Raw genomic sequence first — 25,727 nt, 5'->3', positions numbered from 1 at the left:
GCACAGCTAAATGTTACGAGCTTCACGACCTAGCCAAAGGTCAGCCAACCAATCATCGCAGCATTCAACGGCGAAGACCGTCATAAGTACGGAGGAATAATTCTTCTTTCCCATTCTTGCAAACGATATCGACTTTGCCGCCCACATACAGATTCCGTATCAGCTGGTTCTGAGAGACTGAATTTGTAAAGAATATATTCGGTCTGCTAAGGACTTTCTCCTTCGATCTGCCGGGGATTTCACAAGATGCATCTCGGGAGGAGAGCAGAAATGTATGTCTATTGAGAGTTTATGCCACGCGAGGTAGTGGAGTAGAATCTGTGAAGGCACCTAGGGTGTAGGGCTAAGAGAATCGAAACACGTGCCATTATACATCTCCTATTTCACTTCTATAGCTTAGGTGGAGGCAAAACCACAAAGGGGTCTGCCATGACACCCTGCGCTTTGAGGCACCAACCAGAATAAAGTTTTTGTTTTCTATGGGAATGGCCAAGATTGTGTCCCTTATTCAAAGGTTGTCTGGTAAGCTGAGATATTGGAATTTCATCATAGGATGAGGTGTCGAATGTTGATTATTGACAGCTTCTGGGGAAGAGGGTGGAATAATTATTTGTCTGGGCACGAGCAATTTTGGTGGCCAAAGCTTGGCTCTCTATGAGGTATTTACAGCAAAACAAAGAAGGCCGAGTTATAATTCTACGGAGCACAAAGCCTAGAATTAGAGAGGTGCTGGGGGTAAAGCGGGATGGCAAGATACATGAGATAAAAAGAATAATCAAAAGGAGATAGGCTATAATCAACAGATTAGGAGAAAGAGGAGAGAACAAGAGAGGGATAAAGAGTTAACCCTCTAAAAAAGAGAAATATAAATTATTACGTCCGAATATGACTGAAACATAATGCATGCGGTCAATGGAAAACCAAGTCCTAAGAACGGGGAGAATACGATCAATCAGATGGACGGATCGACAGGGTGTATATTTATAACACCTTCACAGCCCCTATTATATGGCCAAGACGGTAGAGCTCCGAAGGTCTCAGACCCTAAACCCTAAACTCTGGCCCCTTCAGAGCTGCACCCCGAACTGAGCCGAAGATCCATACTGGGATTGTCTCTTGTCAGCTTGAGGCTCCTTATAATTGGCCAATATCCATCCCATTGATCAGCGCGGGAATCTCCGAGATGAGCCGGCCCACGACAGCTAGCCACTAAAGAGTCGATCGTGGACTGTGCATCAATCTAATTCCAATCAGAGACGTATCCAAGAGTGCCACAAGAATGGGCCTAGCCCCATATGGAGGCTATGAGTTCTATTGTTTCCGCTCGCCTTGTCACAAAATTGTACCTCGCTCGAGCCCGACCACGAGAACTAAGATCATGATATCCTCCAGCATTCACGGTCAATTAACCACGTAGAATCTATTGCACTCCTAAGTTTGGTTTGGTTTGATAGGTAGCTACTTAATGGTTCAGATCGCGAGCTGTGGAGGAGGAAAGTCTGGGAGGAATGCTTGCAGATCCTTCAACTTTGCACGGGAAGCGAGAAACTATTGAAAAATTATCAATAGTCGAACTTTAAAGCAGAATTGGAAAGCTATGAATAACAATGCACACCACAGGAGATTCGAGTATAAAACCCCCGGCAGCAATCATGTGGTTCCTCTCTCTTAAGACGAGTTCTCATCACCTTTTTTTCTGGCACAAAACATTTGCCTCTTAAAAAAATTCAATCAAAATGAAATCCACTTTTCTTTTTTCTCTTTTACCTTTCCTACAGGGTGCCCTGGGCTCTACAGAAGTATCAGGTGGCTCACCTGCTACGATCAACGACCTTCCCTATGTGGTCAGCATTTCGAAATTAGGCGCCTATACCTGTGCTGGTGTTATTATCAGCGGAAACCGTGTTGTTACTTCTGCACAATGCGTATATGGCCTAGAGGCATCACCCACAAGCTTTTCCGTGAGGGCAGGCTCAAGCAAAACATCTTCTGGAGGGTATGTAATTACGGTATCAAAGATTTCCCGACATCCTCAATTCAAGCCTACCACCAATGATTTCGATGTTGCCGTGCTCCAATTATCTTCCTCTATCACACCCGGACCAACTGTCAAGCTGGCTGAATTTGTCCAGTCTGGCCAGGAGCCAGCGGATGGGGCTGAATGTGTGGCTTCTGGCTGGGGTGACCTGGAAGGACAATTACAATCAGTTACACTTCCTATCGTGAACCGAGAGAAATGCAATGAGACTTATGCCGGCCAAATCACCGACCGTATGATCTGTGGTGGCTCCGAAGCTGGTAAAGGTACCTGTCCAGGGGACCGTGGTGGCCCGGTTACTTGCGGTGGTAAACTTGCTGGAATCATCTCGCAGACTAATGGGTGCGACCTACTTGGTCTTCCGGACGTTTTCACCGATGTTGCCAACTCTAATATTCAAGCTTGGATTAAGAGTCAGTAGTTACAAATCGTTACCGGTATTTAATTCTGCTTCAAAATACAGGATGTAAAGAATGAATAGAGTTTCAATGACCATCACAATTTCAATGTTGTATTTAATGAACTGAAATATAATATAATAGCAAATGATATTATTATTACACAGAGACTTGTGCAGTTGTGTATTATTTGTTCTCTGGTAGATAAACACTCATTTCAAACCCATTCGTGAAGGGCAAAGTCATGTTGCGAAAGCCATTTCCTGGTTCTCGGAGGTAGGCCAGTAAGTCCGCATATCCCTGAGCGCCCGAGATAGTGTTGTCGGTAAGGACCACGGCGCCGTGCCGCAGACGCGGTTGGACTGTTTTGAGCGTTGGGAGGGCAAGTTTCGACCAGACTAGTAGGCAATTAGCTCTTGCCCGACAATGATGCTAAGAACAACACCATGTAAGAAACGGATATACTTACTGTCCAGTAAGAGTAAGTCGACTTCTGGCAGGTTCTCCTTCAGGGTTTCTAGGAGATCGCCCTCGCGAAGATCAATTTCGTTTTCCACCACGGAGCCACACTCCTTCCAATAGTCTCTTGCAATTTTTGCCTTCTCCGGCTCTTTCTCAGTCGCGATGACCGTGCCAGTCTTTCCTGTCGCAGCTTTCGTTTTGGCTACCGCGAGGGCTAGATAGATAGTGCTGACACCGAAACTGGTCCCTGCCTCCACCACGTTGGTGGCTCCCATCGCGTTAATTAATTGGTATACAAACTGGCACTTGTCCTCATCGAGGGCGATGAATTTATCAAGCATCAGCTTATCGAACTCGGCCGTTGCATCCTTGTCGGGGAGCTTGTCTTCGAAGTCGCCAATGACTTTGGCCGAGAAGACCTTGCCAGTTTTATCAATGGCAGCTTCCTGCTCCAACGACACTTTATGGAGTCTTGACAGGAGCTCTAGCACATGGGATGGTGCATCCACAGGTGACGAGGAGGACATATTGAAGTGGAAGATGTTGACGTGGATCAGGGTGAGAACTTGCACTGTTTATATTCTCTGATAGATACAGAGAGTAATGTAATAACTCAAATTGTTGCTAAGCTCACCATACAATAGAAGCAGGTACATTTCGAAAAGTTGGTTGTCTTCCGCACGTTCTATGCGCCCAGTTATACGGTCGGCAGTCTTGGCTTCTTGGAGACTTAGAGCTAGACTGCATACCGTTAGCATCGCTTCTGGGTCCCGATGTCTCTCCGCAAAGATCTCAGCTCGGTCTTTCGGGACTTCAAAGCTTGTCCCTACATCGTTAACTCAAGTATTGAATCCAACGACAGTTCTCGTTTTATCTGCGCCCCAAAAGGCCCGCCGACATATCGTCATTGATATCAGGCATAGTGTTATCCTCGAGCGCGTTGATATTGCAATTTGAGGACCGAACGATGACTCAAACAGTGTATGATTCCCCATAACGCCAAGAAGACAGTATTTCCGGTGCCCCTCATTTAGGGCTTTTTCGTGCCTGATGAAAGTGGGGAGGAGCCTGCCTTGGCATCTTGGAGAACTGGGTCCATCTACTTCGCTCATACACATATTTTTACGCAAAGCTTTGAATGATAGTATAGATATGGGCAACAGTTGAAAACTCAAATGCAGTTAGCTTGATTCAGAGTGTTATTGTCACGGGTATTCAACTTTTATTGAAATTTCGATTACATTAAGAGCTCTTTCTCTAGGATGTAGCCATATGCTTCTAACACCTTCCCAATCATGCGTACTACATCCCAATGTGCTTCTCCACTCAGAAGTTTTGCCCAAAGCTTAATGACCCGAACACATAGTTCAAAAAGGTGAGGTGCCTTCCCGCTCCCTCTCACCAAACAAGTTGCAGGGTCTGCTTCTGTTACAATATCATCGAGGTAAGCGATCAACGTTGCTTCCTCATTATCGAGGGGCGCCTCGGCCATGCGATTCTGTATAGCAAACAACCACTTACTAACCACAAAAGCGCACTCAAGGGCACAGAGCGAATGCTGAAGGGACCATCTAAACGCCTGACTCCGTGTGACGATGCTAACACCAATCTTGACTGGAATGCTGAGTGCATGCGCAGCGTATAGCACTGCGCGTGCTAGTTTAGGAGACGGTGTTAGGGGCGGACTTTGGTGTATAGACATCGCAATTTCGTAGGGATTATGGGTGTTGAGAGCGCGCCACGGGCCCACATCAACAACCAACCGAATATAGGCCATTCGAAGCAAAGCTGTCGAGTTGAAGGAAATCGGGCCATGTTGACTCCCAGGACGAAGGGATGATTCTGGGTCTTTATACCATCCATTCTGCCAGTTCTTCAGTGCTTGCTCCACACTGGCGGCATCTGGAGGAGACAGGCTCTGTTCTGAGCCAGGTCTGCATTTGCTCAACTCGCGTAGAAAGTAGATGTGTTGAATCAAGGCCAATATTAGGGTGTATCCACCGAGTGAGGAATATCCCTTGAGAATTTCGTTGTCTTCCTTGGGCTCTAAGAAGGGGTTTGAGAAATAGGATTGAAATTGTGGCTCAGGTTCGGATCTAGCCCGGAGTTCCTGCCACTCCTTCTCGGTTCGGGCCGCCCAATCAGCTTCGCGCGAAGGAAGATCGATATTAAGTTCTGAGGTTCGAATAGGAGGAGGGGTGTCATTCGCTATTGTGTGGAAATTTAAAAAACAGTATATGATAGCGATCGTCCTCTTGAAGCCTTCGATTTGAACCCATTGAGCCCAGGTAATGCCTTCCGGTGTCCGGGTTTGCACCTTCAGGAATTCTTCCTCTCGTACAAGATTGACTATCGTGTTCTGTAGACCGAAAGCTTTGTTGTAGATGGCTTTTGAATTCCCCCACGTTGCCATTGCCATAAGTAAGAGCAGTGTCTGTGCAGCAGGCAGTGGGTGGAATTGAGGGACGCAGGCATGGCCCGCAGTCGAGTCTGACGGGACTTCTGGGACAGAGAAAGAGCTTCCCATCCAAGGCTGGCCGGGTTGCAATTCGGTCGGTGCCTCATCTTCCATTGGAAATGACCTATGACGAAGCTCGGCTTTGCGATTACGCAGACGTTCTTGGACTATGGCATAAGACGTTTCGAACAGCATTCTCGCATTATCATGTTCGAAATTAGACTGGGCCCCAATAACCGCCATAGCTAGTAGTAATTCAACTGGGCACCTTTCCAGTGAAAATGTAGGGATGTGAAGAAAGGGCAAATGGCGGTGGAATCCCGAGAAGTATGTCCCGAGATAACGGGTCAAAGTATGGCGTGACTGAAGCACAAATTCAGGCGGAATGAGAGGACTAAAGAATTGAATTTGTGCAAAGACTTTGTCCCAGTGTTGTTGCGTGATGTGCCATGGATCCTTGTAAGTTTTCACCGACGGCAATATATCAAATGAGGGAAATGTCGACGAGAATTCATCAAATAAATTCGGGACTTGTGGACGAACTGGGGCTACATCAGATGGAGTAGTACTGGGAAGTTGCCAACGAATACCGGAAGGCTGAGGACCCGGCTCATCAATTAGGGAGAATGTTGGCAGTGGCAAGGCTGGCTGGTCATAGATCAATGGTGATGGTACAGTCATATTGTCAAGGATGTGAGTGAAATCTCCAAAATTGGGGGCCGACTGGTCCCACAGTGCCTGTGACGAGCTGACAGGAGCCTCTACGGACATTGCGGCTGAAGTATCCGTATCAGTTCTGGATAGACTTGAGGTGAATGCATCTGAGACAGGAACCAAGCATGTGTCGGGGGTTGGTAACATGGACGAAGAATGACCTGAATCGTCGTTGACAGTGAGGGCCGTGTCTTGTCCTGTATGGGTATGGTGCGGTGTGCTTTCTGCGCCATGGAGAGCATAACCAGAATGCTCCGGCGATTTGTGGCGATGATTCAAAGGAGTCCCAGAGCCATGGGTGGTTGTCGAAGTAGCAGGATGGCAGAGGCGTAGGTGACGTGCGAGGAGGTCACTGGTTCAGCCATCTTTAGCCGTATATACAACTAAGGAGGATCTGTATCTGCTTTTACCTTCGGGTAAAAGTTTCTGGGCAGGCAGTACAACCAAAGGGTTTTTCCTTCGTGTCTGTAGTATGTGAGCGAGGGTTCGTGTCTGTTGGGTACTAAAGAATTGGAATCCCTACGTAGCCGTTCATGTCGTTGCAGGTGCTCGTTCCGTTGGAATTCTCTAGCACAAAATTGGCAACGGAACAATCTATTCTTCTTGCTCGGGTAGGAGGCATTTTGACGAGTCTGCCTTCCCCCGGTTCTCTCCACAGGTGGCATCTTATGTTTCTTTCTGGTCGGCATCGGCAAAGCTTGCCCAGGCCTTGAGACGTTAAGTTGAAGAGATTCGCTTTGACGATAAATGCAGTCCCAGAATCGCTGAGTCATCCCCAAGTCACGGGACCCGTGATGATCTTGGTTCGATACCCATTGTGATAAATATATGTTCACCAGAAAAATATTCAGATACACTGTATGGAGTCCAGTCTGTGTGTTTTTCATAATTAGAGCTAAGGCGCCAGCGGCGTGCAGTGTGCTGATCTCTCATCGCAAGGGAAATAATTTGGCCATATACGAGGCTACAGAGTCCCAAGGATTGAACTATAGAAGCAGGACTATCAAAAGGGCGAAACTAGAAATAGTAAAGATTAGTACTTAGTAATAAAGAAACGTAACAAGAGAAATCAAAATTACGTGATTGAATCTCTCGTATACGAGCAAGAAAAGCAGTGGGGTGCCCAGAACGTTGTAGATTGTGGCCTGCACGCCCTAACTTCTAAGTCAAAGATCCATGCTTACGGTCAGGATGAGACTTCTTTGTCTAATATTATAGGAAGCCCATCTATTATATAGCATCACCTTATGCTTGGGTGGCATAGCACGGTAAAAGACTTTACTGCGTTGAATCGTAGACTTCAAATGGCTGAACAGTTGATAGGGTTCAACCTCCGTCCGTGGTTAACCGCGGTTAACCTACTTTTAACCTTAACCTACTTAACTTTGGCTACGTTACGGCGGTTAGGTTAAGGTATGCCACTCTAAAATTAGTGAAGTTCAATAACACGAAGAGTAGTAGAACTGTATAAGCAAGTTGAGCAATTAAAGTGCACCTGATACAATGTTTAAATCAATTTGAGAAGTATTTACAAGATGGTTCAGTATACGAAATCGAACTTGGGTAGCCCTAAGCATCGAGATGACTAGCGTGCATGACTCACGAGGCGCTATTTAAGAATACGATGGCATCCACTTTCTTTATTTTTTTTCTTGTTTCCTTTCTAGATTCCAATCTTCCTGAATTACCCACAATGGCTACTCATCTCAACTTTGTCACTCTCGACGTTTTCACCACCACGCCGTTCAAGGGCAACCCCCTGGGCATCGTCCACCTTTCTCCGGAGCATCCGCTCTCCCAGGCCCAGAAGCAGACCATTGCCCGAGAATTTAACCTCTCAGAATCAGTCTTCATCCACGATGTCGACCCAAGCAACGACTCAGATCCGCACACCCGTCGCATCGACATTTTCACGACGAACAAGGAACTCCCCTTTGCCGGCCATCCCACCATCGGCACGGCCAGCTACCTTCAGGCGCAGGGGATAAACAAGCTAATCACTAAAGCCGGCCCCATTGCTATCCACTCCGACGCAGAAGGGCTGGTTAGCGCTTCTATTCCGCACGACACCCATCTCAACTCGAAGGTTCTCGGCGACATTGAGTCGACCCTCCGTGCGGACAAGCTGCACCCCACGTCCGAGATCCGCTCTGCGGAGCTCCAGGCCCCGATCTTCAGCATCGTTAAGGGCATGACCTTTGCTCTTGTTTCCCTCCCGAGTCTGGATCTGCTGTCTCAGGTCTACCCGGGCGCTTTCCCCTGTGCAGTGAGCGACCTTGTCGATGTAGAGTGGAGTGAGACCTTCATTGGGAGGTACTATTACGTGCTAATGGGAACGAGTGTCTCAGACGCTGGGGTAAGGACTGTTCAATTGAGAACGAGGATGATGGAGGATCAGATGGAAGATCCGGCTACAGGGTCGGCGGCGTGTGCATTGACTAGCTACCTTGCACTTCATGAGTACAGTGAGACAAGCATTCAGTTCCAAGTAACGCAGGGCGTTGAGATGGGGCGGCAGAGTGATATTGCAGTCGAGGTTAGGGTTGATGTTGGAGAAGATGGGGTGAGGAAGGTGAGGGAGGTACATCTCGGGGGAAAGGCCAGACAGATCATGAAGGGAAGTATACTTGTCCCTGATTTTTGAGTAATTTGTGGATTTGCAGAAAGTTTTAGGCTTCCTGCCTAGTTAGTCGTACTTGAGACAGATATTACAAGCAACTTAGCCCAAGACCGCTTTAGTCTATCAAGTCTCTAACACACTAATGATTTATATCAGCTGGTGATTAACAAACATCGACGTGGGTGACCCGTGGGTACAGTGTCTTGTCTAGGTGTACTTTCGTGTTTCCAGGCTTTTGTAGACTTTTATAGACTTCTGTAACAGAGGCCAGATTTAGCCATGAGATCTGTGTACAGCGCCTCTGACTCTTTACAAACAATCCAGTCACGGTAAATATCGAATGTAGATTGGCTTCAACCCCGCATCGATGTTCGACATTTTCTCGCGGTCAGATCTCAAGATCTTTCTTCACCATGAAGCCCTCCGCTACTACTCTTCACTGTCTCACGGCATCCAGAATGTCGAATTCTTTCCAAGTCATGCCACTATAAACGCAAGCAGTAGCGCGCTAGGAACAGATCATTCAGAAGACACTGGACGGCCTCACTTGCGAGGTCTGACCATGGTGCATAATTTTATCGTTAGCCCACCGAGAACCCTGGTTGTTTGGCAGTGATGTGAGAGCAGACAGGCATGCTTTGAGTATAGGACGGCTTGGTAACACTGACCAAGTTCAAAACCCGGCTAAGGGAGAATTTGAGCATCACCGACAAGGTGTGGAATATGAGGAGAATAGCCATAGTAAAATGTAGTTTGGCAGTTACAGCATGGTGAGTAATTCCGAGACTGTAGTTTCCAAGAGGGTTATACAACTTATCCTTGACAATGAGGGAAAAGGAGCACAAGTCATAGGCTACAGCTTCCAAGCCATCATCGTACGTTATCCATCTCTCAAGCAAATCCTATAGCCGTCACTTTCAAACAATGTTAAACCGTTTGATACGGGGGGAACCCTTGTCAATGCCAGCTAACGGATCGCCATCCATGATTCCGACAACATAACAGGCTCCAATGTAAATATAGTGTGAATCTATCTTTCTCAGAATAACAGGCGCCTCACAGCCGAAGAGGATGCCGATGATATCCCCTTTGCATGTTCCTGGAGGGCCCCACCCAAGATGCCCATGGCTAGTCTCAAAAAACGCATAGCACGTTCGGAGTATTGTAAACGAGCTCATGAGTTGTGCGATACTGCTCATGCTCCAATGGTCAATGGTATTCCTATCCAAAAGTTCTCGTAGTCGAGTTCCATCAACTGGCTGATCTAGATATTGGTTGCTCCTGGCTTCCTGCAGAAACTTAGCGGATCCTGCATCCTTATCCAATAATACTAATACCATATAGACAATTGCCCTTTCCAATACCGAAGTTTCAGGGTTTAGCCCAAGCTGCATATCACTACTAGGGACTTGGTCAAAAAGCAGCAGCCTTATAATAGTGAGGAGGACCCGAGCTCCGCCAGCACCCCGTTGGTCTTTATGAGCCTCAATATAATCTAGCCAGAAACGGCGAAACATTTCAAGGTTGTTGTCGAAGCAGAGGCATGTTGAGACCTCACCCATGTGAATTCCAGGAGCCTCTAGGGTATTTCCATAGCAAGAGAATGGTGGTATATTCTGGTTTCGCATAAATTCATTAGCATCGAAACTCGCCATTTGAGCGGGAACTGGAGTCCACATGCCTGCCTTCGACAACAGATCCCAATTTGGGACCCACGAAGGCAAGAATAGATGGTGCCCCAGCAGGCCTGGTATATCAGTGACTATACCGTGGCCTGCAAATAACAGTATGTGCAATCCACCGTCTGCCTCAAGGCACATTCTTGTAAATTTGCAGTACGTCTCCTCTGCCGAGATAGAATAGTCCGGGGTTACACTATGGCGCAACAAACTGGCCATACTGTAGAGCTTATCTCTAGGGTCTGAGGCCTGAGCCGTTCGAGTGGTTATGATGATCTTTTTCCAGTGATCCGATGTTCCGAATGTTTCTGTCCTTGCTGCTTCTTCTACTAACTGGATGAACTGAACATACTTCATGGGCTGTGCTATCCCACAGTATTCCCGGTAGCCAGGAGTTGATAGATAGAGCCAGATACTAAGACTGGCAAATGAGGGCCTATGATCGGGGTGAAGTCTCATTATCCATGTGCTTATAGTCGCCAAGTCCTGAAACTGAAAAAGTCTCATGCCACAGAGCAACGTGACTTTCCTTGCAAGCACGATCTCTTGGACTATCCATGCGCGGGTCCAATACGACCGCTGCACCAATCTTACAATACCTTTCCAGAACTTATTTCCCATTCCGTGGCTGTCCGAGTTTCTTTGCCACAGTTCGGTCTGGCTAGGGGCCATCCATGAAAGAGGGTCGTTTTCATCAAGTGATGCAGCTACTTTTCCGGCTATATCAATCATCACCTCTATGGTATAGTCGCTGTCATCCTCTTCCACACCTAACCATGATAGCACCGCGTTCGCAGAACGGTAGATTGACGACATCTGCAGGACCTGACTGTTTTTCTCAGGAATGTCCTCCTGATTAATGCAGATGGCATCCACCCAGAAGAGCATATCTGCGAGCTCCCACGTACTACTCACTTCGGTGAGATCGCGGTAATGTAGTAAAAAGTCGAATAGATTTTCAGTCACGGGTACGTTATGGCCGTTGATTGTGATCGGGTTGCTTGGAGTGTCCTCACCCCACACATACGACAGAGCGAAATACTTTTGCTCGTGTGGTGAGGTGGTAAACATGGTAAGTTGCAGGCTTTCGTCAGGTCTGACTGTTTGTCGGGGGTGCAGCCTTAACAGCCGGATCTCAGACCTGGATGGATCCAGCGGCTGGTAGATGGACTCCGAACTTGAAGCCATATCAAGAAGTGTGTTCATTTGAGATGCTGACTGTCAGGCAAGCTGGTAAATGAGGTCTCAGGAATGTTGCATGAGCTGGATCAGGGTCCGTGTAGTAGAACATGGCGGGGTGTGGCTTGGCAAGGCTTCATTGCTTTGTTCGTATATGCAGGGCTGGTCTTTTCCTTACGTTTATTTGTCAATTTAGCGAGGGTATGAATCTGTCAATGAGTCAGTGCAATCATCCATCGTGGTCAGTGGTTCCCGATAATCTTGAGAGGGTTCCTTGATATGAAAAGGCGTGGGTAAACATGGCATCAAATCAGACATCGTGACTATTCCCAACCAGGGTCACTTTATCCGACACAATAGGGTATATTTACCCCCCATGACAAGTTACCTGCTAATAGCACAAATCTCTGTCCATCTGCAGTAAGGCGAAGACCATTAGTACATCATCGCCCGGAAGCCGCAGGCACAAATGTGACTTGACCTCGCTTTCACTTTCTATACTTTGCACTATGCCAAGGGTCTCAGCTGAAATGTCCTTGAAATTCTCCTTCTGTGGGGCTTTAAATGCATTCTCTTGCGCTAAGAAATCCTTAACATGAGTTAGAAATTTAGGAATCTCTATGAGTTTGAGAACTGTGGGCCAGATGGGAATTAGGCTCGTGTTGATATCCGGTAATTAACTGGGGTTATGTCAACCATTACCCATGCTTAGTAAGAAACTGACGCCAATGCCCTAGTTATGTATAGCCTATCAATAGCCTATGTCGGATACGCCTCGTATCGCTTCTATTCTTATAGCACTCGACCTCCACCTGGAATACGTCGGAAACAACTACATCACTGATTTCCTTTCTCCACCATGCAAGCCATTCGCGTCCACCCAGCTCCTCCATCATCCATCCCTTACTCACCCTCAAACCCCGCTCCATCCTCAGCCCTACATCTTGATCACAATGTCCCCATACCCAAGCCATCGAAACCCGGCGACATTCTCGTTCGCGTCAAAGCCACAACAGTAATTCGCGACATGCTTACATGGCCAGAGACCTACTATCACGAATACGCCATAATCGGCAACGACATCTCAGGAATCGTGACAGAGGTCTTCTCACCGGACTGCAAATTCCAACCGGGAGATGAAGTTTTCGGCATGGCAGCTACAGACCGCGCAGCCGCCTGGGCGGAATACGCACTTCTCAACGAGGATGAACTCGCCCTGAAACCGAAAGCCTTGACATTTGACCAAGCCGCGGCGTTGCCTCTTAGCGCACAGACGGCCTATGAGGCATTGTTTGATCACGGTGGTATTCCTATGCCCTCGGCGGAGGAGGCTATTAAGAACCAGGCCCAGTCCTCTGGCCAGAAAGGCCAGCGGGTGCTGATTACCGGTGCCGCTGGAGCGGTAGGGATTTATCTCGTTCAGCTGGCGTCTGCAGCGGGAGTACATGTTGTGGCGGCCACGAGTTCGAATGCTCGTAATGAAGAGTTCCTTCGAGGACTTGGTGCTGATGAGGCGATTGAGTATGGTATGCTGGAAAGCTACCGAGGGGTTTTTGATGTCATTATTGATGTGGTTGGGGGTGAGGTATTGGCCAAATGTTGGGACTATGTGAAAGAGACGGGGGTGTTGGTCTCTGTCGATTCAGCGAGTTTTAACTTTGTCGAAGAGCATGAAAAGCGCGGAATACGCAAGGATGGTGTTCGTGCTTTGTTCTTCATTGTCAAAGGCAGTAGCAAGGCCTTGCATTATATCGCCGAACTTGTGGATCTGGGCGCGGTGCAGTCTTTCGTCGTTGAGGCTTATTCCTTTTCAAAAGTACAGGAGGCGTACGATCATGCTAATGGGCGGTATTCTGGACGTGGGAAGTTGATTCTAACGATTTAGATGGGGCGGCAGCATGTTGTCGAGTTCATAACTACTTTATCTTCCAAAGGAAACTTACTTTCCTTGACTATCAATGCTTGTGAGTCAGATTTACCTAGGTCGGCATATGAAGTACGACCATACTTGAGAATAGGTCCAATTATTATGTGTAAAAGTGAGATGTTGCTTTTCTTTCTAGCTTGAATATACGCTCGCTACCTAAGCTTCTGTAGAAAAGCCGTGACATCTTATTGTGTTTGGGTTAGTATAGTGGAACTATCTTGATATGAGGCAAGTGCCTATCATCCCATAGCCTTACCCACGTCTCATTCCGAGAGCCTATTTTATCCACGGGCGAGATCCTTCTGGTACTGTAAGAACTACATTCTGCATCCCACATTCTATGCTATTATCAACTCCTATGTGTGCACCCGAGACCAGTTTTTGAATAGTAAAGATCCTGGAAATCATCTGAAGTAGACTAGTACACAGCACATTTGTCTAAACCTTTAATAAATTCATTACAATTATGGTAGCATACTGTAATTGGATACCCAAAGGGGCTGATAGTATGCCGTATATTAGCCCGGAGTCTTGCGTTTAGATGGGGCCAGCCTATCCATATCGCGACTCCACTCGGTTTCCCGGACCCGAGCCTACTCTAATAGCCTATCCGAAAAGCTGTCGCAAAATGCCGGACTAGCCGAGTCTTACATTCTTGCTCAGTGTCTGCATCGGACTGTGACTTTGCAGGCCTATTTAAGGGCCTCGATGGCCATGGCCAAATTTCACTCCCCAGCACAACGCCAACAGTCCCTCGAAGTGCGATATATCTTGATATCATAATACTAGCTCTCCCCTGCCAAGTTTTTAATCAAGACAACGAAGAACTCAAGATGCAGAGAATAGTGGTTATCGGAACAGGCTTTGCCGGAATGTGGAGCGCCCTCGCTGCCATGCGGTTGATAGACCTCAACGGGGGGAAAGCTGCCGGTATTGAAGTGACTGTCGTATCGCCAGAGCCAACACTAGTCATACGTCCACGATTGTACGAACCTGACGCAAAAAGTATGAGGGCTCCACTTGAGGATCTATTCCGTGTCACAGGTATCCAGTTTGTCAAAGGCACCGTCGAGACAATCTGCGTTCCGGAACGCCTAGTGAAGATTGTGGAGCGGGCTGGAGTGTGCTCAACCCTTTCCTACGACCGGCTCGTGCTGGCAGCCGGCAGCCACTTGAGACGTCCAAATATCCCGGGGCTTCGTGAGCACTCATTCAGCATCGACCAGATTGGCGAAGCGGCAGATTTTGAGGCCCATCTGCACAGTCTGGCCTCCCGTCCTCCTAGCCTGGCTCGCAATACCGTTGTCATTGGAGGAGGTGGCTTCACGGGTATTGAGATCGCAGCTGAGCTTCCCAGCCGGTTACGTTCTATTCTCGGCCAGGAGGCGGAGGTGCGCGTCGTCATTATCGAACAGGCTACGGAAATTGGGCCCGAACTGGGAGCCAATCCACGGCCAGTCATTGTCCAAGCTCTCGCAGAGCAAGGGGTAGAAACGAAGCTTGGGGCGGCAGTTATGTCGGTGGACGATAAAGGCGTGGTGACTACCAGCGGCGAGCGCATCGAATCTCTCACTGTTCTCTGGACGGCCGGACTAGAAGCTACCCTGTTGACCCAACAAATACCAGGTGCGAAAGACAAACTCGGTCGTCTGCACGTCGATGCAGACCTGCGCGTCCCATCCGCGAAGGATATATTCGTCGCAGGCGATGCAGCCTTGGCTGAGACAGATGACAACGGCCACTATGCAATGATGTCCTGTCAGCATGCCATGCGCCTCGGGCGCTTTGCTGGACACAATGCCGCTGCCGATCTGCTGAATGTTGCGGTGAAACCCTACTCTCAACCTACTTATGGAACGTGCCTTGATCTGGGGCCATGGGGAGCAGTTGTCACTGAGGGTTGGGAGCGCACGGTTAGGTTCAAAGCATCCGTGGCTAAACCGATAAAGGAGAACATTAATCGCGTCGTGATATATCCACCTAGTGCGAATCGTGCTGAAGCGTTCGCTGCTGCTGACCCGGAGAGCCCTGGGCCCACTTTGACTTGATATTACCAGATAGAGACTTCATACATCGCTTCCAATTATAATAGATCTTAGATTTGCGATGCATCATGGGACATCAAGGAAGTATTTCATCGTTAGCATATAGTTATACAACAAAGGAAGACATTTTCATCACGTACTGGACACCAGTTCGTAGCCAAATTTGAGGCCTGGAATTTGGGAACCCATTGCCAATGCTAGAGGTATCTACCATGTAGTTTAAAGTCCTACGCTGAGTTACATAGTAGAATCGAAAGCTGCATACATTAAATATGACCGGGAATATTTATTGACAGATAGCTAGATTTATAATTTGCAACAACCAGGATATAACGAGATAAGGTAAGCAAATACTGACCCTGTCGAATATTACATGGTATCCACCTTAACAGACTAGCATTAGTAGATCATCAGGGCCGCGCAAGGATACTATGAAGACTTGCTATCAATGTCTTAGTCACCAATGCAAATCATAATTATAAGCTGCATGATTTAATTATGGACCCCATATATATAGCTGCACGATGCAGTGAGCTGGGCCTATAACAGATTGGATTAATGCTACTTTATCTCAGGTGTAGTTCGTTTCACGACGGGATTTTGTCTTGCATCCTTGGCTCTAACAGGGATATTACTTAAAATCGAATATCCATGTTTCTATTGTTGCATTCTTATCAAGAGTTCAATTCATGAGAAGGTACCTACAGGTATGGTATACTAGTCACAGATATTAAAGATACGTATCGCAGGTTTTATGCATTCCATAAATGCATAGTCAATTATGCCTCGGAAACCTGCAGCCGATAAGTAGTCTTAAGACGCTCAGATAAAGCGAAGAATAACTACCCATCACACAGTGGGGATAACGGTCTAGTAAACTAGCGCCGGATGCAGATTAGCCCCTGTCCGATAGCGGGAAAGGCCGTCAATATAAATTCCAGTTATACCCCAATTTCCCCAAGGTACCTGACAGGAGAACCGTTCAATCTCGCCATCTCCCAAGGCTAGAACCGGAGTTTAGAGAACAATTGGACCTCCAGTATCCTCAACCGACGCAAACCACCTTCCAGGATGAGCTTGATCGGAGCAGACCCCCGCGAAAGTGGAGATGGCGAACCAAAATGGGGCCATAAGCAGGGCTTATCAGCAAACTAGTTTAATTACTGTCTTAGCCCGCCGCGGACGACCGACGGGCCACCGGGGTGATCCCCACGCAGTCAATGGGCATAAATAAGTGGAATTCTGGCCATTTTGGCGACAGGGTCAGAGACAAGTAGGCGTGTGTGTCAAGTTGTTTCCTCGGATCTCGATATGCAGCTGCAGAACCTTGTTCTCGTTGGCTCCCTGGCCGCAGGGGCAGTCGCAGGAGACTTTAGGAGACAGACTGCCACAAATGGCACTGCTTGTGCACAGATCAGCAGCAGGGCGGCTCGGACTTTAGCGGCTTCGCCGTCAGGTGCGTTTCGTGTGCATTCTGCAGGAACACTTATACTGATTTGCATGGTGTTGCAGCTACCCCGGTCGTGATGGTGAGCTTGCTCTGGCTTGCTTGAAGTCTGTCCCTCTCGGCAAGGCGCAGGCTCTTCAGTTGATGGAGTCGATTTTCCCGTATGTGGAGTGGCAGTCTGGTAGGTTAACTTTATCCATTCTATCGTTTGTGTACTATAACCAAGGATTGCTAACATTACGCATTAGATACTTCGTATATCAAAGATCCGCCCCCGGCTTATCTAGAACCGGCGGCGGATATCTGGGCCGAACTGAACAAGGTGTACGACAACATCAAGTCCGACGCATATGCCGGAGAATATGACTTCCAGGCCGATCTCTTCAAGGCATTCAACCTCGCCCATGACGGACACTTCCGTTTCTTCCCCGATCTACTGACCAAGGTACTGACGTTCCACCGCAACGTTGGTCTGGTTTCCGTCAGTTTAGACGGCAAGGAGACTCCTCAGATCTATGTGCACAGTAAGATGCCTCCCCTTGAGCCAGCAGAAGCCCTGTAAGCAACAGCACTAACTTCACCAGCCGATATTGTCGGAAAGGTCGAGAATGGACTCGATCCCTCGCCCGTGAAGTTAATCAATGGACAAGACGCGGTGAAGTTCCTCGAGGATTGGTCCCAGCTGGGCAGTCTGAATGATCCCGACGCACTCTACAACTCACTTTTCTTCTCGAAGCCCTTCGCAGCAAGCACCCCGGGCTTCGATGGATACTTCTCCGGAAGTGCCCGCTATGGCTACATCTACCCAGGCAATACAACGATGATCGAGTTCGCCAACGGAACGAGCAGATCCTACCGAACCACCGCCAACATCAAAGCCGATCTGACGGGAGTGACTGACGGACCAAGCATGTACCAAAAGTTCTGCACAGGACCATCCAGCACGGAGTCCGCAGCGTCAGCAACGTCCTCGCCAGCAGCGGCCACCGCTACTCCAGCGCCCGGCTACCCAGACCCCGAAGTCATTAGCTCGGACAACGTCATCTCGGGCTACTTCCTCGACTCAGACCGGAACTCTGAAGTCGCCGTGCTGAGCATGCTATCGTTCGAGCCCAGCACGCCCGCCGAGTTCCAAGCCGTGCTCGAGAAATTCCTGCGCCACGCCAAAGCCTCCGGGAAGACCAAGCTCGTCATCGACGTCTCCGGCAACGGAGGCGGCTACATCCTGCAAGGCTACGACACCTTCCGCCAGCTATTCCCCAGCATCGTGCAAGACGGGTACACACGCTTCCGCTACACGGAAGCCCTCGCCGCCATGGCTGAGCAATTCGCCGCCGTCCTCCCCGAGGACTACAACCCGGACACCGCCACCGCCGACCAGATCCAGATGTTCGAATCGCCCCCGAACTACCGCTACGACCTCAACCTCCAGAACAAGCACTTCACCTCTGTCGAGGAGAAGTTCGGGCCCCACGAATACAACGGCGACCAGTACACGAGCATCATCCGCTGGGACCTGGACGACCCGCTCACCACCGTCAACCAGACATTTGGTATGGGCATGGAGATCACGGGGTACGGTACGCGCCGGAACTTCACGCAGCCCTTTGCCGCCGAAGACATCATCATCCTGTATGACGGCTACTGCGCCTCGACGTGCACGCTCTTCTCCGAGTTCATGCGTCTCCAGGGCGGCGTCAAGAGCATTGCCATCGGCGGTCGGCCGTCCTCGGACCCGATGCAGGGAATCGGCGGGATCAAGGGGTCCAACAATTTCGCATTCTCCTAGATTTACTCGCTCGCGCAGTTGGCTATCCAATCCGCTACACCCGGTCAGGAACACGCGGCGAACTGGTCTGCGCTCACGGAGCTGAGCGAGCTGCCCACGAACCGCTCCACGGATACCTCCGTCAACGTGCGCGACAATATCCTCCCCGAGAACCTGGAGGACGGGCTTCCGTCGCAGTTCGTCTATGAGAAGGCCGATTGCCGCCTTTTCTACGAGCCAGAGATGATCGTAGACGTCGCCGCGATGTGGGAAGCTGCTGCTGATGCGGCATGGGGTGACAAGGAATGTGTCAACGGACACCTCGATCTGAAGAAGCGCACGGCTACACGAGCTCGTCGGAGTAGGAAGTCCCCGCCGCGGAAGATGACCGTCAATGTACCTGCGAATCCTATCTCTGATCGCTCGCCTTGGTGGACGCAGAAGCATGGCACTCGGGTGCCGCTGTGAGTATCTGGCAACTAAATGTGGCCTGCCTGTTGCATGTTAGACCCGCATGGCCGAGACTGAACCGGCTCGTGGATTAGATGTATATTATTTAATTGATATCCGGAATAGTACCGAGTATGAGTAATCAAAGTGTACCTCGAACTCTTTATCCGGAAGAACAATGGGTCTAATTAGGTCGTCTGTAGCATTTAATTTCGCTACCAATGCCCAATTAGCACAAGATGATCACAGATGCTAAAGTTGAATGCAAAGCCGCTGACCGCAGTAAAAGTTATATACAAGACAAATTCGCGTTAGGATGGACAGTAATATTTTGTTTATGGGGTATAAGACAAAAGATACTCTAATATCATACCATCCTCCTGCGTTGATGAAGATTTCATATTGAATAGACGTGCAATCGCCGCGACTGCTCCTATGAACGTGTATCGACCGGCAGCTCGTGGGCCATGGTATTGGAACCGCCGGGTAGCTCTGAGAAGATAGGTTTATGATCAAGCTCCGCTATAGATCTACCTTTCAGCTCTGCAGCCGGTGTGCTAGCATTGGGACTTATTACAGGAGTGACCTGGTTCTGTCGTCGTCGTCGTCGTCGTCGTCGACGCAGCAAGAACCATACCAGTGCAACTATAAGTGCAACGCCAGCACAGCCGCCAACGACGCCGCCGGCAATGGCACCGACATGGTTAGATGATGGATCAGACTTGGATTCTGTGGGGGACGGGGTCTCTATGTTTGTTTCGGTTGGCGTGGCAGACGTGGAGAGTGATGCTGAAGGCGATGCTGATGCGGATGCAGTGCCTTGATATGGGGCATTAGCTCTTCATGCTTCAATGTCATTGTGTTCCTGTTGACGCTTACCTCTGGCAACGAGATTGAGTAAGCTTTGCGAGGGATTATCCAGTTCCCCACTGTCCGGGTCTGCGCACGCGATGCCTGCTCCACCTTCAGAAAAGGTTTGGACGAAGCCCCGCTTCCCCTGCAGACAGCAAAAGTAATCGCCATCGTTGTTATACAGATCCCAGGTCGCATTGTTGGCGCAGTGCGGATCTTGTTCAATTAAGGCTTTGCACCCTGACTTGGTCCGACAACAGACGTTTCGATCATTATCACTCCTTTCCGATGGGCAATAAGTGTCCCCAGGACAACAATCATGCCAGGGACCCCACGGGTTGGCGCATTCCTTCTCATTTGCGGCACAGGTGCCGTTTCTCCGAAGAGTGAACCCAGCGGGCGGGCTGGAGTAGTAGTCACTCATTTCTGCAACAGCGTGAGGATAGAAGCTATAACGGTCACCACCAGAAGGCCTTGAAGACAAGTTGTCAGGTCTCAATGTGCCGCAGGAGGGACGTTGAAAAGATAATCGGTGGAAGAGGAGTCAATGCAGAAATCCCCGATCGGGGCCAAAACAGCCGAGGGCTTCAGATGCAGATCGTCACTTTAAAACTCGTCATTGATTGACTGGGGAAGAGAACCCCAACCACCGGGGCCTCTTGGCACTCCATTACCCCCACAATAACATTCCACCCAAGTAAGGGTCTGATTAACCCCGGAGTCTGGGCGCGGTGTCAATGTTTTGATCGTGTGCCTTGCGCAGGCCGCTAATTCAGCCTTCGTATGGCCTTCCATATAGAGTTGAGGACCGGGAGATCTGGGGGAAAAGTGAATAACAGCTTTCTAATACTATAATATCACTCAATGGGCCATTCCACTGCCCTTTTCGTACAGGTGGCAGTTGCAAGGCACGACACATGCACAAGAGAGACCTCTAGCAACATATCAGCCGAGAAGAAGAGTGGGATCCCGGTCAAACCAGGACAACCATGGCCACCTTGTCCGCCATAGGGCCTAGGATCTCCAGGGCCAATCTCCTTCGTACCTTCTCTGTCTCAATAAGAACACTGCTCTCCAAGGGTATCTCCTCGAAGCGTAAGCCTCTTTCTGCAATTCTAACCGCTTTTTCGCAGCGTTCAGCTAGCCCCCTTGGGTTAGGGGATCCCATAGGAAGCAGCTGCATATAGGCTTGCAAAGAGCCTTGCGAACGCACCCTACTACTCTGCCATTCCCGCATGCCAGAAATGGAAGCCTGCAGGTTGTTGGACCATTCTCCGAATGGAACTCGCCAGAGAGAACGTTCGTCGTAATCAAACATTTTCGACCACGCCATCCAGGTTTCCTCGCATTTCTTCTTAACATATTCCCAGCTCCGGGCCAGTCTTTCATAATCTCGACTGGCGATATCCCATCTATGTGAAAGGTCAGCGTCAAGCATGGACCTGCGCCCTTTGAATGCATCCCAGAGCATCGAGTGCGCATTAGTCCATTTTTTGCCCCTCCGCACCAATCGTCAGTCAGTTCCTTCCACAGTATACTAGCCAGTTGCAAGTCTTCGTGTATCTCCTGATAAACGCTGACATGAGCGTTCGGCCTCCCATGGGACTCGATTTTCAATTGGTTGTGGCTGGGACCAAGGTCCTCCCAGATATGCATGGCTTCGCCGTCCATCAGTTTATGAACATAACAATCCCCAAGGAGCTCGTACGCTGGTGAAGGCAGTTGAATACAGGGGTACCAACGTCGTTTCTCTCTCGCCCTTATGTCCTCAGTGGGACGACGTCGGAGAATGAATGGCGTTCTACCTCCTGGGAATATGCAAACAGGGTCATGTCTCTTTGTACCGGCAGGACATAGGCCAATTCTTCCTTCAAGTGTAACAAAAAACTTTCGACGGTAGGTGGCTTGCATGATAGAATTGCGAATGCTATATGACTCCTGGGCACCTAGACCAGGTGCATCTAGACCCGACACATCGAGACCAAGGGTATCTAGAGAGCGACCTAGTGAGGTGTTACCTGGAACGCTAAAGTGTGAGATTTCCTTCGCCAACCATGTTCGGATAAGATCTCTGTCTCGCGGAGACAGTCGTTGACATTGACCAGCTACAGTATTAGAAACTAGGTCAGCGCATATAGTGCTCTCGAAGTCTTCCCAAGTGATCGTAGATTTGGCGATCATCTCATGCCAAGCGTTGAGTGTCGAAATCAGTGCTGTGTCAGACCACATCGTTTCCCCAACTATCAAGACTGAGTCTAGTAGCAAACCTGGCAAGGAGACGACCCCTTTTCCATGGTGTCGCAAAAACCCGGTTTCGCCTCGAGTATTGTAGTACGCTTCAATTACTTCAAGGCCCTGCTCACGGCCAATATGGCCGTTCTGGTATGCACGCAGCGGGTCAGCCCACGGTGCAGAAGTGAACGAAGGCGAGTGAGTTTGAATCCAGTTCCTGATTACATCATCCGGTTTGTCTCCCTCTTCTTGTTTGCTGTCAATCCGGGTGATGTATTCATAGACAGTGCTGAACTCCTTCGATGATTGCAATTGCACATATACTGGGGAATTTTTGCAGGCATTGTAATGTTTCACATTCTCAATCCGGCTTTGTATGAAGGTGTCCGGAGGGGAACTCCAATCAGGAATCCACGAGGGAATTGCGTGGTTATCCTTCATTGTGAAATCCCCCGCCCACACATCGAGGCTCCCCGATCTGGATATGATATCCAGTGTCGTATCAGCTAAGACATCCAGCTCTGCAGCGGCATAGTTAGGCTCAACCGAGGGTTTGTCCTTGGCAAGACCAAGTAGAGCGTAGACCTTATCTCTGGGGTCTGTTGCCTTCCTGCCGCTGAATTGGCGCAGAAGCTGTACCAATGTTATTTGCTCGGGACTCTGCCATCGGTTTCGGATGGACTCAATGCCGCGGATTCGTCGAGAGAATTCAACGAGAAACTTCACATCGCTTGGCGTGAGTGAGGGGATCACCTTCCCAGCATTTTCATGCACGCGGTTCGCAGCCTTGACAAATGTCTCCCATGGAGCGATCATAGAGCCATACAAGATCATTATTTTGCTGGGGATGACTACCTCTTGGATGACCCAGACCCTTTTCCACCAAGGAACTGCGGAAAGAAAAAGTCTTAACGCTTCCATCACGTCGTCTAAGCTGCCTTGATCAGTACCCGCTATAAATCTGTCCATATCAACCCCATCTGCTAGAAGTTGAATGAAACAGAGGAGATAGCTCCCATCCTTATGGCTCAAAGGCCTTCGCCAGACGAGGCCCGTATCCATTTCGTTGGAAACCGACATAGAATAATATTCGCGGGGTGTCATTGTATGTGATACGGCGTCTCTCGTGTCTGAAGGGGTGTTAAAGGATTGGGAAAAGCTCGGAGCGAAGGCATCCCCCAGATAAACAACCACCTCTTGGCTTTGAGCGTAGATCTTGCCCATCATCTTTACTTGTTCCGTCTTCTCTTCATCGTCCGATTGATTTATGCAGACAGCGTCAACCCACAGGCAGACAGCCTCACTGCCACTGCGTAGCTGCTGTAGAGCACGTCGGAGATGCTTAGTTATATGTATCGGGGAACCGTTCAAGTAGATCGGTTGCGAATGTTTCGACCGGCCCCATACATACGATAGGGCCTTGTATTTGGGATTTCCATTGAGTGAGACGATCTGCCATGTACAGTGGATCGGGTCGAACCACTTGCCGGGCAGGAGGTTTAACAGCCGTATCTCATTTGAAAGGAGCTTTGGGGACTGTTCCATTCTTGAGAAGTAGCGAATATGATTAGAGAAGGTAGGGTTCGCTCTGCAGCATCTATGTGCAAATTGCGACCGCCTGGAGACTAAGTAGGTAGATTTTGCACTGGATCCGACGAGAGAAGGAAGCGATCGCTCCTAATATACCCTGATTCTGAGGCTTGGGCACTATTTGCTTTTCAGCCCGCCCATCCAATATCCAAGCGTGCACAGCCTCTGTGGCTGCAAGGCATAACACGTGTATGAACTCTTGTTGTTCTCATCTTCGTCTTCTCGTCATATCATAAAGTGGAAAAAAACAACTGAGCCACAGTGCTGTGCCACATGGCTGTATATGCCAACCTCATTCTCGTACTTATGTATATGTATACTCATGAAACATCCGGTAATAACCTTCGCCTTATCAATCAACCGATAAGCTAACCACATAAGCTCTCCCCTCATTCTCAACCCCACCACGTCCAATATATAAATGGAGTCATCCCCTCATACCCTCCCCAATAAACACACCTTCTCTACCCCAATCCCCCAGAAAACCACCCAAGAAAAGAAACCATGGACCCCCAATCCCTCGCCCAGTCCCTAACCCCCTCTAAAGTGCATGCCGCCCACACCCTCATAAAACCATACATCCACCGCACGCCACTGCTAACTAACAAAACCCTCAACGGAATAGCCTCCACGCCGCAAACCCCAGATGCCTTGAAGGGAACGCCCTACGAGGGACAGACACCGGCGAACCCGACCATCCGATTCTTCTTCAAATGCGAGAATCTGCAGCGCATTGGCGCTTTCAAGGCCCGGGGCGCGTTTCATGCTTTGCTGAGGTTGATTGAGGAGAGGGGTGAAGAGGAGGTGCGGAGGAGGGGGGTTGTTACGCATAGTTCTGGTATATCTCTTCTCTTCTTCTTCTCTTTCTTTTCTTTCGATTTGGTTATGTTCTTTGTTTTATTCTTTATCTTTGGTCCCTTTATTGATCGATTGATCGACTACATGAGTTCGGATCATCGATTGAGCAGAAACTAACAACAGACAGGAAACCACGCGCAAGCCCTAGCCCTAGCATCCTTCACGCTCAACATCCCCTCCTACATCGTCATGCCCCGGATCAGCACCACCTCCAAGATCGCAGGGACAAGAGCCTACGCCAAGGAAATCGTCTTCAGCGGGTCGACAAGCACTGAGCGTGAAGCCGTCGTCGCCGAGGTCCAGAGCCAAACGGGCGCCATCCTAATCCCGCCCTATGACGACTTCAACATTATCTGCGGCCAGGGCACGACAGGTCTCGAAATCGAAGAGCAGTACCTGGAACTGCTGGCGCAGAATCCGCAGGTGAGTGCTCATGGTTCGTCTGGGCCGAGTTTGGATGCGGTGATTACGCCTATTGGTGGTGGGGGGTTGAATTCCGGTGTGGCGACTTTCTTCTCGGATAAGAAGACGAAGGTTTTTGGGGCCGAGCCGAGTTTTGAGGGGGCGGATGATTGTCGACGAGGGTTGGAAGCAGGGGAGCGAGTGGCCGCTGTCAAGTCGTTGACTATTGGGGATGGGTTACGGACGCGTTGGGCTGTTGAATTGGGCGGTTATCTCGGATAAGAAGAAGGTGGAGGGCGTGTTTGCGGTTACGGAGGAGCAGATTAAGGCGGCGATGAGGTTGGTGTTGGAGAGGATGAAGGTGGTGGTGGAGCCAAGTGCGGTGGTGGGTTTGGCGGTTTGTTTGTTCAACGAGGAGTTTCGGAGGATCGTGGAGAAGGAGGGTGGCGAGGAGGGTTGGGATATTGGGATCGTGTTTAGCGGAGGAAACACCACCGTCGAGGCTATTGCGAAGTTGTTTAGTTGATTCAGGACATAGATGGTAGATGCGGATGTCTGTTGTATAGAATATGTCTCCTGTACACATATCATACTTAAGATACCAGTCG

General features: G+C 49.2%; 10 protein-coding genes across 10 annotated transcripts; 6 read left to right on the top strand and 4 right to left on the bottom strand.

Annotated features, from left to right (window-relative positions):
- Window positions 1-1,736: 1,736 nt before the first annotated feature.
- ANOM_006651 (serine protease) lies at window positions 1,737-2,459 on the top strand (the record flags this gene model as incomplete). The annotated part of the gene is made up of 1 exon (XM_015551907.1): window positions 1,737-2,459. The coding sequence occupies one exon, from the start codon at window positions 1,737-1,739 to the stop codon at window positions 2,457-2,459; it is 723 nt and encodes a 240-aa protein (XP_015406501.1).
- Window positions 2,460-2,622: 163 nt separating this feature from the next.
- ANOM_006650 (uncharacterized protein) lies at window positions 2,623-6,217 on the bottom strand (the record flags this gene model as incomplete). Its single annotated transcript, XM_015551906.1, has 4 exons — window positions 2,623-2,834; window positions 2,906-3,469; window positions 3,533-3,639; window positions 4,140-6,217. The coding sequence occupies 4 exons, from the start codon at window positions 6,215-6,217 to the stop codon at window positions 2,623-2,625; spliced, it is 2,961 nt and encodes a 986-aa protein (XP_015406500.1).
- A 1,546-nt stretch (window positions 6,218-7,763) lies between these two features.
- On the top strand, window positions 7,764-8,714 carry ANOM_006649 (PhzF family phenazine biosynthesis protein; the record flags this gene model as incomplete). Its single annotated transcript, XM_015551905.1, has 1 exon — window positions 7,764-8,714. One exon carries the CDS (start codon window positions 7,764-7,766, stop codon window positions 8,712-8,714), a length of 951 nt encoding a protein of 316 aa, XP_015406485.1.
- An 893-nt stretch (window positions 8,715-9,607) lies between these two features.
- Window positions 9,608-11,557, bottom strand: ANOM_006648 (HET domain-containing protein; the record flags this gene model as incomplete). The annotated part of the gene is made up of 1 exon (XM_015551904.1): window positions 9,608-11,557. One exon carries the CDS (start codon window positions 11,555-11,557, stop codon window positions 9,608-9,610), a length of 1,950 nt encoding a protein of 649 aa, XP_015406492.1.
- Window positions 11,558-12,407: 850 nt separating this feature from the next.
- On the top strand, window positions 12,408-13,433 carry ANOM_006647 (NADP-dependent oxidoreductase; the record flags this gene model as incomplete). The annotated part of the gene is made up of 1 exon (XM_015551903.1): window positions 12,408-13,433. The coding sequence occupies one exon, from the start codon at window positions 12,408-12,410 to the stop codon at window positions 13,431-13,433; it is 1,026 nt and encodes a 341-aa protein (XP_015406491.1).
- Window positions 13,434-14,308: 875 nt separating this feature from the next.
- On the top strand, window positions 14,309-15,523 carry ANOM_006646 (NAD(P)/FAD-dependent oxidoreductase; the record flags this gene model as incomplete). Its single annotated transcript, XM_015551902.1, has 1 exon — window positions 14,309-15,523. One exon carries the CDS (start codon window positions 14,309-14,311, stop codon window positions 15,521-15,523), a length of 1,215 nt encoding a protein of 404 aa, XP_015406497.1.
- A 1,308-nt stretch (window positions 15,524-16,831) lies between these two features.
- ANOM_006645 (uncharacterized protein) lies at window positions 16,832-19,197 on the top strand (the record flags this gene model as incomplete). Its single annotated transcript, XM_015551901.1, has 5 exons — window positions 16,832-16,971; window positions 17,033-17,148; window positions 17,216-17,491; window positions 17,552-18,663; window positions 18,757-19,197. Coding segments are annotated over 5 exons (2,085 nt in total), but the record flags the coding sequence as incomplete, so codon positions are not given.
- Window positions 19,198-19,618: 421 nt separating this feature from the next.
- Window positions 19,619-20,461, bottom strand: ANOM_006644 (uncharacterized protein; the record flags this gene model as incomplete). Its single annotated transcript, XM_015551900.1, has 2 exons — window positions 19,619-20,004; window positions 20,065-20,461. 2 exons carry the CDS (start codon window positions 20,459-20,461, stop codon window positions 19,619-19,621), a joined length of 783 nt encoding a protein of 260 aa, XP_015406499.1.
- Window positions 20,462-21,010: 549 nt separating this feature from the next.
- Window positions 21,011-23,814, bottom strand: ANOM_006643 (HET domain-containing protein; the record flags this gene model as incomplete). Its single annotated transcript, XM_015551899.1, has 2 exons — window positions 21,011-21,486; window positions 21,576-23,814. 2 exons carry the CDS (start codon window positions 23,812-23,814, stop codon window positions 21,011-21,013), a joined length of 2,715 nt encoding a protein of 904 aa, XP_015406493.1.
- A 549-nt stretch (window positions 23,815-24,363) lies between these two features.
- ANOM_006642 (pyridoxal-phosphate dependent enzyme) lies at window positions 24,364-25,401 on the top strand (the record flags this gene model as incomplete). Its single annotated transcript, XM_015551898.1, has 2 exons — window positions 24,364-24,697; window positions 24,845-25,401. The coding sequence occupies 2 exons, from the start codon at window positions 24,364-24,366 to the stop codon at window positions 25,399-25,401; spliced, it is 891 nt and encodes a 296-aa protein (XP_015406494.1).
- Window positions 25,402-25,727: the final 326 nt, after the last annotated feature.

The sequence above is a fragment of the Aspergillus nomiae genome (genome assembly GCF_001204775.2).
Source record: "Aspergillus nomiae NRRL 13137 chromosome Unknown contig00151, whole genome shotgun sequence".
In the NCBI taxonomy this organism is placed as follows: Eukaryota; Fungi; Ascomycota; class Eurotiomycetes; order Eurotiales; family Aspergillaceae; genus Aspergillus; species Aspergillus nomiae.
The sequence above is the reverse complement of the archived record's forward strand: the minus strand, read 5'-3'. Positions and strand labels throughout refer to the sequence as shown.